Genomic DNA, 17500 nt, shown 5'->3' on the forward strand with positions numbered 1-17500 from the left:
AAAAAAATTGTGTAAATAACTATCTCATTTGAAATAAAGTTTTCCTACCTCAAATGTGTGACGAACTTGTCTCTTGTGCCAAGTTTAGAGCCATTCTGGCGACGTTTAGTGAAGTTATCCGGAAACGGTTACTAAAAGAATAGTAGAAAGAATAAGAACAGTAACCGTTTCCGGATAACTTCACTAAACGTCGTCAGAATGGCTCTAAACTCGGCACAAGAGACAAGTTCGTCACACATTTGAGGTAGGAAAACTTTATTTCAAATGAGATAGTTCTTTACACAATTTTTTTACGATCGGTGATTTTCCCATACAATTCTCTATATACTCAAGCTGTCGCATACACCACCTATTTTCAGCTTGGGGAACCTGTGTGATGATCAAATTTTGTCTGGGGCTCCCAGGGTGCCCATAGTTACCCGCGCAAAGGCTGGAGCCAACCTCGTTTCCAGGTTCTCTCTTCTTTGCTCCGTTAAATTTTGGACAAGGGAGGCAGAGAAAAGCTAGAAAAGCTAGAGCAGCATGGCTGCCGAGGTCATGCCCATAGCTTCCCACAAATGCATTGATCTGATGAAAAGGATAGCCAGTCAAGGTTATAGTGATGCGATTTAGTAAGTTATATTAGATGTCAAACTAACTAACCTTTTTTTGTTTTTGTATTAAAACAGACCAGAGATCGATGTGGTACATATCAGTCTTAAACTTTTTTTTGTACTAAGCTTACATTATTGCAATTTTCTTTTGCTGCTAATATAACCTTTATTTAAAGAGGGTAACACCTATTACTATAAAAGTATTCTCCCTAGTGGTCCTCTAAAAACAAAAACAGTGAATAGAAATTACAACAATTAAGATAAAAGCCTATAGATAAGAAAAATGGAGAATCTATTTACAAAGATATTTACAATGATATTAAAAAAATTTTAAAAATCAGAATAGCTTTTTAACTTTAAAATTATCCACCGTATAAATTAGGGCAGTGTTATTAATTAGTGTAGATTTCATGGAGTTAAAAGAAGCCGTTGGGTTTAGGTTAAGAGCATTGAGGTCTTTTATGGTGGGATAAAAGATTGTTCTTCTCATTGCTTCGGTTCTTGGTTTCGGTAAACGGTATGATGTTTTAGCTCTTGTGGATAATTGTGCTCAAAACGGAAGTTGTCCAAAATTGCAGTAAGGTATTCTGGTGCTCTTCCATCAATAACTTTCTTTAAAAGACCGAGTTTTTTGATCTTAAACATTTGATCGATTGGCAGCCACTTAAGCTTTTGCAAATTATCAAAAGATCGTGCATCCCAAGGACTGTCCAAAATTAATTAATATGATGCATGTTATAATGGAAAGAAATCGTAGCAAGCTCTACTGATTTAGAGAACTTCTAAACAATGTAAATATCAATACTATTTTTGACATGATTACTGTTGGCAATTTTTAGGAGCCAGTGTGGCCCAGTGGCCCAATGCTGTTTAAAATGGGTGTTGAGGCTTAATAAGTAAGCACTATTTGAGATGCCGCTTACACATAGATCGGAACAGTACTCATTCGAAATAGTATTTTTAGGGTAGTCCATTTGGGTAGTCCATGGACTGGGGGTCAGTGTTTTGTCCACCACCCTTGCCTTGAGATGCGGAGATCCCAGGGGGAAGAACCTCTCAAACCACTCGTTGAATATTTGATCCTGGTAGTCCCTGGTTCCTAGTATATAGCCAACTGGTTTGCCTCCGGCCAGTTGGGATTCTTAACAGACTGTTGTTGTTGTTTATAATTCTTTTCTGTTGTTTCGTTGTGTTTCATTGGCCCTGAAAAGCCCCAATGGGGAGTGGTCATTTGAGAATGTATGTATGTACTGTATCCTGTATTAAATTCCTGTGTGTCCAACCAATTAAGCTTAAATCAGTATTAATTCGATGACAAATAATATACCAGTCAATGTCAGCTAATATTGACAAGCGATAGCCAATCCATGAATCCACTTGGCTTTCATTGACTTTCAACATCTATTGCTAGTTTTATATGTTACTTGAATATTTGCAAGTTTTGTCCTGTCAGTGATAACAGGCCAATGAAAGTAGGTGGATTGTGTGGACTGGTACTGCTACGACTCAAAAGATAAGCACAAGTATATTGTGCAACTATTATATATAGATAAATAAAGTAAAGACGCAAGGCAAAGTTTAGCTGTCCCTACTCCAAGTTTCACGCTGCTTGGCGATCTCCAGGCAACTGACAGGTCAATTTTATTATCAGTGCCTCTAAACAAAGGTAACATTTAAAATCATGGTGTTGTATTACATGATGACATTTGACTAAACAGTTCAAAGTGTCTATTGAGAATGTTCTTTGTGCAACCTTTCATAATCATTAGCTTTTCTTCCTGGCATAGACTGCAGTTTCTTTTTCCGTTTCTGCATGCTGGTATTTGAACATTCTCAATAGATGCTCTGAACTGTGTAGTAAATGTCATCATGTAATATAACTCCTTTATTTTAGATGTTGCCTTTGTTTTTTATGTGCTGATAATAAATTTGACCTTTCAGTTGCCTGAAGTTTGCCAAGCGGCGTGAAACTCAGAGTAGGTAAAGTTTAGCTGACGCTAGTAGCGACACTTTGTTTTTGCTCTACCAGTAGGCTTACCAAACGAAGAACTCTCATTAGAAGGATCCAGTGAAGGATTCAATGTTCGCTCGAGAAATTGTAGATAAGTGTTTATGGGAAAATCGAAAAGAACAAACTTCTGAAAGGTCTGACAAATTTAATGTGATGTTTCGGATGTTCGGCCTTCGTAAGATTACAGTGCTAGTAGCTAGCACGTTTAACACAAATATAAGGAACCCATACAGCTGGCACTGTGGGTCTAAACCAGTCAGTTAAAGGAAAACTTAATGTGGTGATCATGATGTATCCTGTTTAAATAGGTTTTCAGAGTAACATAAGGACAAGCATGTTATTCTTTCTGTCACTTATGAAATCACAACAGGTGAAATTTTACATTGTTGCCTATGTAGGACATTTTTTCTATTTTCATGTTTGCACATGATATGAATCCTTAGAGATGGGAAACAAACAAAGTTCCAGAAGAAGGGAAAGTCAGGCAGTACGTCCCAGCCTGGGAGCATCAGTCAATCCTTCACTTACACCAGATGCCATTAATTCACTGGCAGACTGTTTGAACAAACTACCTGTTGTTCTTGATCAAAGTGTCAGGGAAGAGTTGATTCGTCGTGTAGAACTTGTTCAGACTGGAGATACTGTTCAGGTTCTCCTCAGAAAAGGACAGGACCCAACTGGAATCTATGTGCTTGTGTCTGGAAATGTAAATGTTGTAAGTGAAAACCAAAAGTTTGTCTTGCGAAAGATCAAAAAAGGGGATTGTTTTGGTGAAGTATCTGTGCTGTTTAACACAAAGTGTACAGCTGAAGTCAGGACTGTTGATAGGTAAGGTCAGGAACCAATAATCTGGCGTTTCATTAAGTTTTAAAGTAGAAGGGACCTTGTGATAGAGTAAGCGGGCTCCTGTATAAATACAAGTACAAGGAAAGGTTATGTTTATACAAACGTTGGCCGTGTAGCACTTATATTTTAAACAGAGTTAACTGAATAGAGTGTAATGTGAAGTGCTAGATTTCTATCCCATATGAACCATGTGGCTCATACGGGATAGAAATCTGGCACTTCACCATGTGGTTCATATGGGATAGAAATCTAGCACTTCACATTACACTCTATTCAGTTAACTCTGCTTTATAAAACATAAGTGCTACACGGTCAACGTTTGTATAAACGTAACCTTTCCTTGTACTTGTACATGTTCATTACCGTGATTTTAACATCTTCATGCAGTTCCCATGTCCTGCTTCCGTCTGAAGTTGTAGCTCAGTCGGTTGAGCGGCAGAGATCTAACCCGAAGGTGGTGGGTTCAATTCCCACCCTGGTCAGAGTTTTTCTCTGTCCTTGTGTGGGCCCATTTCCATCAGTAGGGCTTAAACGCTCACATGGTTCATATGGGATAGAAATCTAGCACTTCACATTACACTCTATTCAGTTAACCCCGTATAAATAGTCTGGCTTTTGATCGTGAGACCTCCTTTGAGCAAAGGCGGGTACTGCAGCGTAGACGGGTGCTAGTACCCCAGGGTCTCAGCTTCTAATAAAACCCATAAATACTACCCCCCTTAGTTTGTTTAATAAGTTGCTTTCTTTTACTGTTGTTTGCAAATGGTTTGGTGTTCTGGTCATCTAGGGAAGGGAAGATAGACCTTGTGGCCTCCAGCTGAACTGACATTTTCCTCAGTATGGAATGTACATGTAGCTGACTGGTCTGGTCCTTTCCTGGGAAAAGTTTTCACCTTCACAATGGTTGTCATCATTATCATTGTCAAAGCAGTTATTCTACAAGGGCGCACTGGATATGAGGTGATAGATGACCAACAAGGTGCATAGCGCTGAGTTGGTTATAATCATTTTATATCCAGCAAGCCTGAGTAGAATAAAAATTCCAGGATCAACAACTCTTCTGTGTTAATTTTATTTATCTTCCTTGGTCAATTCTGGTCCAAAATGGCTTTTGTCGGTCATTTTTTTCTCAGAGCTGCAAAAAATTAATGTTTTCAGCTCACTTTATTGCTGATGCGTTCCTTGACCATACTACGACTGTAGGTACAGCACGTATATGAAATGATAGCCAGACTGTCTGGTAAGCCAATGAAAATGCTGGAAATCTGACATACCTGGTTCAGTTTTTAATAATTGACCTTAACATTTAGGCTGTGCATGTCCCATTGTTCATAATTTCTCATTTTAAGCATTTGCATAATGCATACAATTGAGACTCCTGTCCTTATACAATGTATATCAGTGTATTGCAACTGTGCCTATTCATTACCTGAATCTGAAAAAAAGCCAAAAATATATCACCAGTGTGCAGCTACTGCCAACTTAACCCATTGACTCCCAGTGGTTCCCCATTGACGAGTAAAATCGTCTGGCATTAGACAGAGTAAAATACTAAGTCTGGCCAGTTTAGGTCGGTTTGGACGTCAAAGGGTTAATTAATGGCGACATAGTTTTTCAGTGAGTGATTAAGGCTTTGAGCAAAATATTAATGAAGTTGAACCTCTCTTTGTTTTTTCTTACTGGAACTCAATAACAAGGTGTGCCATGCTGTTTTTGAACACCTCTGATGCTCGTCAGCTGTTGAAATTTCCCAGTGAACTAACTCTTCTGCAGTGGTTTCAGCAAAGGTTAGCACTGTTACTTACTGGACTTGTTCAGTACATTTTATAAAACACAGCTGTAACCTGAGCTATTAATAATAATATTATTATTAAAAGCAAGTGTTATATAATACAATATGATCTAGAGAACTGTGTTTTTCAGGCCTCAGTGGTTCGAAGGCTTATTAAGGGTCTTAATTGACAAACTGTGAGCCAGCGAGCCATGCAAGTGTGGCATTTATTAATAAATCTAAGCACCCATTTCAAATGGCGCTGATAAACAGTATGCTTATATTTATTAAAGTCTAAGCACCCATTTTAAAACGTCAATAACTGTGTGCCTCGCGTGTTGACTTGCATGGCTCCCTGGCTTGTATATTGTAGTAGAACCTCACTTAATACACTGTAAGAGGGGTAGCCAAGGACCAGATGTCTTAAAATTATTTTGTCAGAATTCCCAAAATGGTTTCAAAGCTCGTTTAGAGAGTGTGCACTGGGGCCGTGCGGATAGGGTTGCCACCCCCCCCCCCCCCCCCCCGGCCCACTTTTCTCCTACGGTGTTGTTTTCTCCTAAACCTCTCGTCTCACACTTCTGTGGTCCATCCCAAAACCTAGGTCCAGCCACTTTCAAACGTACTCTGTGGACCCTGGTTTGTAGCTCCTCCTACAAAATATTTAATATATCTGTTGGGCTGTACTAGCCAAGGAGAATCTCAGATCTGTAGAAATTCCTAGGTGGCTCTCTTTTGCCTCTTTGGAAAGTTCTAGCAATCATTATGGGCCTGGTTAAGAACTTTACATTATGTAGTCGTCCATTTTTTTTGTAAATTTTAGGGGATGTTTGCTTTAAAAGGGGAGTAGTTTTATCAAACAAGTTGATAAAGGCAAATTAACCACCATTAAAATATTTGCGAGCAGACGTTTCCACAAGTTGGAATGCATTTGTATTATTATGTACTTATTATGATGATGATGACATTTGATTGTTTTTTTAAAATTAATTTTTATTATTTTGTTATTGTATTGTTACACAGTCATTGCTGGCGAGCCTTAGCAAGGCAGTATACTATTCTTGACATTAGCCAAAAAAATCAAAATTTGAATGTAAGATCAGAAGCATGCGCAGTCGATTGTGGTGGGTCATGTCTATTATCTGGGGTATTGATACCCGAAATAACGTAACATAATGGTTTTCAGACCTCCTTGATATTAAAGGCTTTGCTGGCCACCTTTGGCATTCTATTTTCAATTGATATTTGCCAATGATCCTGTAAGCATATAAATATGTTAGGTCGAGTTTGTGGCCTTGTTACATGTATTAACTGTTTTTCTCACTTAAGATCTCCAAAATATTGAAATCAGGTTGGAGGGGACTGGAAAAGAGTGGGTTGTCATGGGAACCAATTTCTTTATAGCCGTAGGTGTGTTACCTGTTTAACTATTACTTTCAATGGGCTCTGCTGCAAATTGACCGAGATAGCTCAATTTATATACTTGATGTAATTTTGCTTTGAGTGAATGACGTCATCAGTCCTGTTATTAGCAAATTATTTTACACAATTTTCAAACTTAAATATCTCTGGAACCAATGCAGATATTTTCAAGTGGTATAAAACAGCATGTCTAATCTTTCTTGGTATTCTATATGATAAACCTAAAAATTCAAGGGATAAAAATTTGATCATAGTCACTATAGCACTTTAAGTGTTCCAGCTGCCTTGGTTGATGTAATTTTGTTTTTAATGATTTTTTGCAGGAGATATTTTGACACCAGTAGACTCTTTGATAACCTCCAGTTGTCAAGAGAGATTGCCAAGGATGTGTTACAGAAGGCAAGTTTTTTCTATAATTGTAAAATTGTGAATTTTGAGGAGGACAGCAGCTTTATAGTGTCTGTAAGATGTTTGGAGACAGTAATAATCATTACTCTGCACGTAATGACTGTTATTGGTATGATGTATTTCAAAGATGTTCATCTCCCAGTTTCCAGAAAGTTTTCTTTCAGACGCTTTTTGGAAAAGATTGAGCTATAAGTTAGAATGACAGCTTAAGGGTAGTATTTAAGGGGCCTTACTGAACGTTTGAGAATTTAAGGCCGGAGTTGGGAAATTCTGAAAAAGCATTGTTACAGTACAAGAAAAGTAGGAGAAAAAGAATGTTATAATTTGTGAACAATAAAACATGGGGAAAAATTCAAGCATAAGTGCCATTTTGCCCTTGGGATTTGTATAATGGGTATAAACACAGTTATTCTAAAAAATGCTGGTGGTAAATCTATTGGCGGAAGAATTAATTCTTGTGAACTGAAATGCTAGCAAAATTCACACTCAGAAGAAATTTCCCAACCTTTGCCTCAAAACTTACATGGGCTGTCCCTAATGACATTAATAACAGTACATATTAAATTTTATACAGCACATAAATTATACAAGTAAACAACATCGTCGCTCTTTGGAGGTTGGGTGCCTGAAACATCCTGGAGCTTCCACTATTGGCAGCCAGCTCCAAGATGGAGACTGCACCGATGGCTGGCAAAACCTGACAACCCAGCCATGAGCCCCCATGCCCCCGAGAAGAATGGGCACCCGTCACACTGACACACAGTGGAAAGCAGAGGGTGGGGAGGGAGGGAAAAATAAAAAAAAAATTAAAATTAAAATTAAAAAAAAAAAAAAAAAAAAAAACCGCTAAACGCTCCACACAATGCTCCTACTTCCCGCCACACTGATAAATAAGCGATACAGCCCAAAGCACGAGGTATTCCATGCATGCGCCAGTATACTACAACCACTGACCAATAGGCTGCAGTCGCTCCTAGTTGTTTACTTTGTTAAACTTTGTTTAACCTCATTTATAAATTATTGATATATAATATTTCCAGTCACCTTTGCTGCTTAACTGGAGAACAGAAGCTTTGGAAGCTGTGGTCAACACTTTTAAACTTGGTAATTTTATGTGTGTTTGTTTTGAGTGTACTTACTAGGAACTATTTTCTGAGAATAATATTATTATAATGGTCTTTTAAATGTTTGGTTTCCCTATGTCATATATTTAGGTATGGACTTATTTTTTCTGCAGATGTTATTGCGCTTTATCCTGCCCACAGTTTAATTTTTAAGGAAGGCTGGAAAGGAGAGGAAATGTTTATTTTAATTCATGGACAGTAAGTTTGAATTAATTGGTCATAAGCCCACCACATCCCTGTAAATTAAGATGAGTAATTGAATATGCACATTTTACAATGATAATTTTTTTTCTTTTTACTTTTGATTAGAATTTTAAATAAAAATGTAAATAGATCATTGTTTTTCCACAGGATTACCTTCTTCACAGGTGATCAGGAGCTTGCTACATTTGTAGCAGGGGAAAGAGGCTTCTCTTTTGGTGAAGAAGGTAATTATAATCAAGTGATAGTTCATTGTAGGTAAAGTGCTTTTCATTTGTAATTATCCCAAGAATCTTTGCACAGTTATTCATCATCTCATAAGAATTTGTAGCCAAATTGTGGCAGTGGGATAAATAGGCAGCTTTCTATGCTGTGGCACAACTTAGACAGCATAAAATTTGTCAAAAAATTAGCAACATAACAAAACACTTTCAGAAGTCACTGTGAACAGTTTTCCCAGGAACACATTATTTTCAATTGATATATTGCTTGACATTTTTTTTATTTTAAAAAGTATTATTTTAAAAGTAAAATTACTTATTTGTCTGGGAATGAGTTAGAGCAGCTGATGGTCTTCATTATGGATGTTTTTTAGATGTTTCAAGCTTTGATTATTAAATTTATTGTTATTTTAAATTTTACAATTAATTTTATTTTCCACTTTTCTTTGGTTTTCCCCTCCCATCAAAAATAAAAAAATTCATTGATTTGATTTACAGTCTCCATAGTCAGTTGAGCTCCTGTGACGTGCTACTTATGCTGGAGATGACACATGACACACTACAGAGATGTCAATAATCTGATGATTTTTCTTTTCAGCCGGACAATCCACTCCCCCCCCCCTCCACCTCCATCCCCAGTGATCAAGACACCCACTCCCCCCCACCCCCCCCACCCCCCCCCCAAAAAAAAAATGCACACCCACCCATCCCTTCAGCACAATTTCTTTCTAAATCAAATTGATTGATCACTCACGAGGTGGCAATATTAGCTCGAGCTGTAAAATCGTGGGAAAACAGGGCACTTAAGTTGAAAAGTTTTATTGTTAAACAGTGATCCAGTCAGACAGTCGGTTATATGGCCATGATAACAAAGCCAAAATTCAGTAAGGAAAGGTGGAATGAGTTGCTGATAGAAAATAATTGAAATTTAACTTGGGCATGCGATTTGAGCCTACAATGGAGCAAAGTCTTTAAAGGATTCAAAACCGAATGTTTCCGGCAGCTTTGATGACCTATTCGGGAGATTCGTTCTGTATGTGGGAGATTACCGGGTAATCCAGGAGAGTTGGCACAATCACTAAGTGATTATTTAATGGTGTATTTTAACATGCAGGGTTTTTCACAGGAACAGAAAGAAGATCCACTGTTAGGTAGGCTAAATGTGGTATTAACCAGCTCTCAATAATGCTTCATATATGTGATGTGGGTTAGCAGAGTATAGATTACTCACAATATTAAATTCACCTCTAACCCAGGCTTTTAGCCAGGCGGCCGTCCAGCCGTCCAAAGGACGGCCAGTTTTCAGAAATGGGAGATTTTCGACGGCCTGTTTTGGGCGGCCATTTACGAGCTTCTGTGCTTAATGTAACAAAACAGTGTCTATAAATTAATAAAACTGACATTTCTTTTTGCTCTCAAGAGTTGTTTTAGTGTTGCTGTCGTATTTTTCTTAGCGAGTTTCCTTTCTGTTTTGATCAATTGAATCAAAGTCGAGCGAAGCGATTTCACAGGCAAAGCCACTGTTCAGTGATATTGACTTACCAAGTCGTCCCCAGGCTACTTTGCCGGCTGCTATAAATAAATACGCACGTTGGTGATTATTTATGAGGATATGAGTCAAAGATCATGCGCCTTCCAACTCGGTAAGACGATCTCACGGCTGCAAATGTTATTGTAATCGCTTGATTGTATTCTGCTCTGTTCAAGCGAAATCTGGCGGGCATTACAACAAAATAGCCATTTGGTGTAATAACATGTCCAATCATCGTAATATTGCTTTAGGAATACTAATAGTAGGTGAATAGTTAAAGATTGTAGACCAGAATGCAGTTCAACCAACAAAGCCACGCATATCTGTTCTTTCGTGTAAATCATGGCTTGACAACTTCAAATTTCAATCACTCTTCATAACAACTGGAGTTCCTATCCCAAATATAATTCAATGTTAAACAAGGTAAGTTGAGGAAAGGATAGCTTAGTAAAATTATCAAAGAAAAACAGCGGTTTAATAGGTAAATTGAAAGACGTTTACAGCTGTCAGAATCGCGGAAATCACGTCTAAGAGGCTTCAATTTTTCAAAATTTTCTGGGGGAACATGCCCCCAGACCCCCCTAGGAGCACGGCGCCGCATGGCGCCATGCTATGTGGGCCTTTTGGCCCACATAAAATTTGGCCTCCCACTTTCAAAATCCTGGCTAAAGCCTGTGTAGGAGTGTTCTCAATTGAACATTAGCAGGATTGCGGGAAATTTGTTTCCCAAGTGATTTTAGGTTTTCTTTTTCCGTTTCAAAATCCTGGTCAAACCAAAATTTGGACTCCCACTTTCAAAATCCTGGCTAAAAGCCTGCTCTAACCTGATCATTGGTTTCTTCACGAAGTCTACAGTGCTTAAAATCTCGTGATACTCAGACTTAGGATTAACGACACATTTACCGGTAGTTATGTTTTAGTAATTTTTAAAATACCAACACTACAAAGAAGTTTGAAGTTGGTGGCGTGGTTGCTATTTAAAGGTTTTCCCCATGAGGTGATTTTGCTTACCTACTTACTATCTAGATTGAGTGATACATGTAGATTGGAAATAGCAAAAAGACACAAGTTCAAACTTTTTATTTGTATTTTTATTTTATTTATTTATTTTTTATTCCACACACAACTTATTTACAGGATATACACATTTACAGTAAAACAGTATACATTGCTTAATCCCGTACTGAAAAGGGAATCAAAGCATTAACGTTTAAGGACTGTCGGTTGCAAGGCTGTTGTGAAAAGGCGGTGAAGGATTTGTTGGTTTAGGGACTTATCAAAGTAAAAGAAGCAAATTAAGTTAAAGTTTTCAGTAATTCCCACTTCGTTTGTAAGGTGCCGGCAGCCTTTTGTTCAAATAGATAGGTCGACTTTAATAAGATATCCGAAAAAGCCTTCTACCTTTGGTAGCGTTTTATACACTCAAACTTGTTAATATCATAATAATTATCCTTCACTAGTATCCTTCACTAATTCATTCAGCATCCTATTTACCCTTTACCGGTAAAATTTGCGTTTTATTTGCTCACTCTGTCCTTCACCATACATGTATGTCTGATAATTAATAATTAATCCAAGGAAGTTTATTTACACTAATTGGCCATTTTTATACTGGAGGGGCATTATTATTATACCACAGCTATTGTTAGGCTTCCTTGTCACACCTGTCTTTATTGAATTTTTGTGTATCTTTTACATGACTGTGTGGCTAAATTGATTTTATATTAAAGAAAATAATTAACATAAATATTGGCCAGTGTCAAATAAGGGGTTGTTACCGTTGTATGCAAACGATTTTCGATGAAATCATTTCGATTACCCCTCCTTGTTTTTGGTCAGTCTAATTGTCAACTCATTGTCTTTTTGACCATTAAGAAGTTCATTTTGTTTGTCTGGTACCGGTATTTTATATTCATTTGGTCCTTTCTTAAAGCACACCTCCTTGTATTGAGAAGATAAGTTAATGTTGCATTTCTTTTTTTGTTTTTACACTGATATTTATTAGGTCAGCAGGACCGTGCCAGATCATCACTCTAAAAGAGGAGAATTATCATGAAGCTGTTAGCAAGGTTTGTCAACGTTGATCCAGTCGCTCTCATTGGCTGTCTTGTGCACGGACTGGTGGGGAGAAATATCATTTATTTCTCTTAAAAAAGTAAAGTCTGTTTATGAGGCAAGTGGCCCATCAGAGCTGGAGCTTATCCCGGTTTCTGTGGCATGAAGCAACTAGGAGTATTTTCTACTCCCCCCTGCGTGGGATGCCAGTCCATCGCAGTGTTACCCCAGCATTTCGCCGGTACCCATTTATACACCTGGGTGGAGAGAGGCACCGTGGGAGTAAATTGTCTTGCCCAAGAACACAACACAATGTCTCTGGCCAGGACCCGAACCCGGACCACTTGATCTGGAGTTGAGTTCACTAACCATGAGGCCACCGCACCTCCCGATTTATTTCTCTTGGTTCGCGGATAATAAAGCGTAATTTCGTGATTCCCAGATACAAATGTTATTTGTTGTGGAGAAGCAATTTCCAAAAGTACACTGTTTTTGTAACAAGCCATGGTGCACTGATACTTCACAGGCAATAACTGTGTTTACACCAGCCACCCTTTCCCAGTTGGTGTGGCTAAAATACATGCAACCTCGTTCCCAGTGTCTCTCTTATTTGCCTCCTTTGTCATTGTCTCCTCGATGACAAGGGAGGCAGAGAAGAGAGACCCTAAGAACAAGGTTGAAGTACACATCACTTTTCACAAGACACAAAGCCTTCAAATTAGTTAACCTTAGCCCTAGACATCATTTTTAGGCCTAATGAGGCCCACGTTTAGCATTAGTAACGGTTTTGGAACAAGTTACCTGTTCTTTGTTACCCCTTCCTAGGGGGAGTGGTCGTTGCATTTGTTTAACAGTTCATCCCAGTGTGAACTAGCCTGTGAAAAATTTCCATTGATACGTGGAATTTTCCACAAACTGAGTGAAACGAAAGATGTGGAAAATGTTTTTTTTGCACAACAAGTCAGGTGACCTTTGGCGGGCAGTTGTTTTTGTTGCAGCCCCCATAACTGACCTTTTTTGTTGTGGCGTCTGATTGGCATAGCTACCAGTAGTGTGTGAGAAAAGGAATTTCCTTGACCGGTCGAGTTGTGTTAAGGTTCTATGAATCCAAAACGACCCAAACTTGTTACGTGTGAAGTCATTGGTCCGGCTATTGATTTCTTAATAATCTTTGTATATCACCGTTTTTTGTTTTATGCAACCGGCATATTCTAAGCTATTCTATTTATAATTACATATTGACTTAATGATGATAATTACTCCCTGATTAAGGAATTTTATATGATTAAAATAATGATGATTTTCTTAAAACTTACTTTAATGTTTATTTTGTTGTATGCAAATTGCCTTGGTTATTCTGGTTTTTTTTTGTATTTTCGTCCAGTTCTCGACAGAGGCTAGGCTACTGCAAGAGCTGAGTGTGAAATGGAAAGAGCACGTCAACCAAAGAAATACTGAACTGTATTCAAAATACGGAGGTGCTTTGGATCTGGAGGTGTGATTCAATGACTCAGAAAAGTGCCGTTCTTTGTTGAAGAACGAAAACGTGGAATTCACATTTCGGCAATTAAAGTCTTGGGAATATAGCTGGATACAGAGTTGTCCCCTGAACCCATTTTAATGGCTTAGCTTCCATGAGTGCCGTAATAATATCGTAGTGGTAGAGCATCCGAACTAGCGATCGGAGAAGGTGGTAAGTACGACGGCTCGTGTGATGAATGGTCGGGTTTTTTCGGATCATCCCCGACTCACCATGGACGAAATATCTCTATTTCACTTACGAGGGTTAACGTTATCCATCCCCTTCGCTACAATAGACCATATTCGTATTCTCAGTATTGGACTGGAACTGTAGCTTGCGGTGGCTAATGCAGGGGAATCTTTTCAAATGCAAATACTTTTAAATGTATTCCCCCGGATTAGCCTCCATTGCAAGCTAGTTCCAGTCCAATACTGAGAATACGAATATGGTCTATTTCGAAAACCTATAGACCTTATTCATAGAGTGGTTTTCAATTGAGTGTCGAAAGTAATTATATAATTACTTTGGTTTTGCATTACTTCACTCAGTAATTGGTTCGATGTTCTCGTGCCACTTTTTCAACCAATCAGAAGTGAAACCAAAACCAATCGTAGCTCGCGCGTGCACATTTTCCCACGCTTTGTGTCGGCTACGAGTAATTACTTCGAGTTTTGATTGGTTTACTGGATTGTCTCCGTCCTTTTTGATTGGCCAAAGTAATTACTTTGGTTTTGGTTTTACGACACTCAATTGAAAACCGCTCTAAATGGCACCTGTTTTATTATGCTTTTGCCAATGCGCAAATTATCCTACCAAGCCTCATTTTGGAGCAAGAATTAGTTTCAATTTACTGTATGTTATCGAGACTTGGTAGGCTAATTTGCACTTTGACAAAAGAATTGTAAGTTGACCGCTATTTATGAATAAGGTCTACAGAGCCTGTTTTCTTGGCAAGTTTTATCATAAATGCTCATCCTGATTTTGTTTTCTGTTTCTCCAGATTTTGAGGATGACATTGAAACAGGTATTGAGCATATAGTGGTAATTTTGAAATGTAGAGGTTTTAAAGTGCGTGCCGTAAAACCAAAGAACTAAAGAAAGACGTTCCCACTGTTGGACTGGTTCTCCTTGAGAAGGGGTATAATGCACAAGAAAAGTTGCGTCTCAAAAGACTCTCTTGCTTTAAGCTTCATATCATTCTCGTTCCGGATCCAGTCCATCCGCGAGAATACTTTATGGATTAGTATTATATATCAGTCATGTGAGCATTGCTTTTCCTGTGTTCTGATTGGTTAATTTGGCTCCCTCTTACTTAATCGTTGTGGTTAGTAAATTTCTGGTACTATCCGTTAGTTATTCAGCTTGTGTAGAATATACTAGAACAGTTATTCACCTCCACATCGGTGAACAATAATAATTGTTAATAGACCTTTTTGCAGATACGGCGGCCATCTTTATTTCTATTGTTTCAAATAGCTATTATGGGATGCCCAGGGGGAAAATACATATTAATTTGCCCCCTGAGCATCCCATAATGTCTTTCGAAACAATAGAAATCAAAATGGCCGCTATATCTGCAAAAAGGTCTATTCTTCTGATTCACGTGACCAATCAAAATTCGAAGCAATTAAAATAAACAAACAATTTTCTTTGTTATAAACGCGAGATAATTTGAACTTGCAAGTTGCCATTAGTTTTGCCTTTTCTTTGTGCTGGTTGAAATAGTGACGCGAGATTTTCATACAGCGCAACGATTGCATCGCTTTGAGGACTCAACCGCTCTAAACCAATCAGAATCCAAGGAAAAAACATGTAATTTCCTCAGCGTAGGGGAACATGTGCACGAAAGAACGCGATTGCTTTCGGTTTTGCTGTTGTAATGGATATCGGTTAACGAGTGTGCGCCAGAGAATACTGACGAGTTCTATTTTTAATTTACTTTTGGCCATGCACTAAAGTATATTTTTTTCCTGAAATTCAGACAGATGAGTTTCAAGTTTGCCCTCCTGGTTTCCTGTACATCATAGCTTTGTCAATGATTGTCAAAGAGGTAGAAGAAGACCAGGCTGTTTTGTCCAAAAACCAGTATGACGATGGTGAGTTTAAGCGCGTGGTGTCGATTTAAACGATTACTTAATCTGCTTTTTTCTCGAACTTTGAATACTACTCTTCTTTGGCTTTAGTGCCCAAACAAAACGTATTTAAATTGCATTTCGATTATGTCTAATTCGCCTGGGGTCCCTATAGTCCTTCGAATCAGTGTTCTCATAAACTAATGATCGGATCACGGAATGGGCCGCTTCACTTTACTCAAAAGCCCAAAAATTATTCGTCTGGTTGATTTAACTTAACTTTCTACTTTAATCCCTCTAAACTTTGAATGCGTATTGCTGTATTGTTTCATTTTAAATAGAAATTGACGAAGAAAGTGGTAACCTTCGGAGTGGTTCAAGTTTTTCGGAAGGCGAACGAGGCAAATGCCGCCATTGCAGATGCCAGTCAGTAGAATTGGACCCGAAGTCTCTAAGCGCGGAGGATGCTGAAAAATGATTGAGAAGTCACGACTTCGTGCCGGAAGAACGTGGGATGAAAACATCGCATCATGATCATTGTAACATGTCCCCGTTTCGCCATTTATAGTTTTTCCTTGATCTCTCTTTCTTCATTAATCAACCTGTGCCAAAAAGTGACGGCCGGCACTTCGAGATTGACTAGCAGATACGCGCCGCTACACAGAGTCAGGAGTGAACACGAAGTTTCTGTTGAATGCCAGATTTTTCATTGATTTTCAGGTACCTATCTATTTGTAGTTCTTCAAGGAAGTGCTGTGGTAGTGGACGACGGCGACCTGACTACATCGCACACTTTACAGCTGAAAGAAGTCTTCTGTAAGTTGTGCATTTCAATTTATTCTACGGAAAGCGTAACCGGAGTTAGGAATTGTTCTTTTTTTGTATGCAAAATTGAATTACGTGATGCTTACTTTCTCTGCAACTTAGCGGCCGCATCACGGTCATGTTGTTTGCGGTAACCAAATGTTCGTACTAGATATTTCAGTTTGTTCTCAGTTCACCTGAGATTTTTGCGGCGAATTAAAAAAAAAAGGTTAATATTCCCAGAATATGCGTAGCTTTTTACTTGAAAAAAGCCCAAGCCGGATACTGATCAGTAAGATTGAATTAAGTTGTGGTTAATTTTACATCGTTTGAGCGATCCTTGGAGGCAATAATTATTTCTGAGAAATATCACATATAGGCGGCGTTGTATTGAATGGAGTTACAAAGGAAACTTCACGGGTAAGAAGAATGGAATTGCTTTATCTCTATGACAAAAACAACAACAGATTTGAAATGCAGCTATTGATTTTTAACGGTGTAATTCTCCCGTGAAAGGAAAGGGTCTAGTCGCTCTAGCGCTGGAGCACTAATTGGGGACACTGTAAACTAAAATTAACAAGTAACACAAGTCAAGTCAAATGTTGGTTGTTTTTTAGGAGAGGGGAAACTGTAGTACCCGGAGAAAACCTCTCGGTGCAGAGTAGAGAACCAACAAACTCAACCCACATATGACGCCGTGTCTGGGAATCGAACCCGGGCCACATTGCTGGGAGGCGAGTGGTCTTACCACTGCGCCATCCCTGCATCCCTTGAAAAGGATGATATTAAAGCTGCAGTGGTTGCATGCGTGACGACAGGCACAAGGACAACTGAAAAATCAGAGTCCAGGGTAGGATTTGAACGCATGACCGCCGTAACTCCCGTCGGATGCCTCTCTACCCATTGCATGGTTTTTCGG

The 17500-nt window shown here is 38.6% G+C and overlaps 1 protein-coding gene across 1 annotated transcript in view; it reads left to right on the top strand.

Moving 5' to 3' along the window:
- Positions 1-458: 458 nt before the first annotated feature.
- LOC137996507 (cGMP-dependent protein kinase-like) overlaps positions 459-17500 on the top strand; it is an 18108-nt gene continuing 1066 nt past the window's right edge. The window contains exons 1-13 of the mRNA XM_068841945.1: positions 459-611; positions 3048-3432; positions 5148-5237; positions 6967-7042; positions 8092-8155; positions 8289-8373; positions 8527-8603; positions 9712-9748; positions 12134-12197; positions 13568-13678; positions 14706-14729; positions 15687-15801; positions 16498-16593. Coding sequence (XP_068698046.1) covers positions 602-611; positions 3048-3432; positions 5148-5237; positions 6967-7042; positions 8092-8155; positions 8289-8373; positions 8527-8603; positions 9712-9748; positions 12134-12197; positions 13568-13678; positions 14706-14729; positions 15687-15801; positions 16498-16593 — 1234 coding nt within the window. The 5' untranslated portion in view covers positions 459-601. The remainder of the gene's footprint in view (positions 612-3047; positions 3433-5147; positions 5238-6966; positions 7043-8091; positions 8156-8288; positions 8374-8526; positions 8604-9711; positions 9749-12133; positions 12198-13567; positions 13679-14705; positions 14730-15686; positions 15802-16497; positions 16594-17500) is intronic.

This window comes from Montipora foliosa, chromosome 3, assembly GCF_036669935.1.
Source record: "Montipora foliosa isolate CH-2021 chromosome 3, ASM3666993v2, whole genome shotgun sequence".
In the NCBI taxonomy this organism is placed as follows: Eukaryota; Metazoa; Cnidaria; class Anthozoa; order Scleractinia; family Acroporidae; genus Montipora; species Montipora foliosa.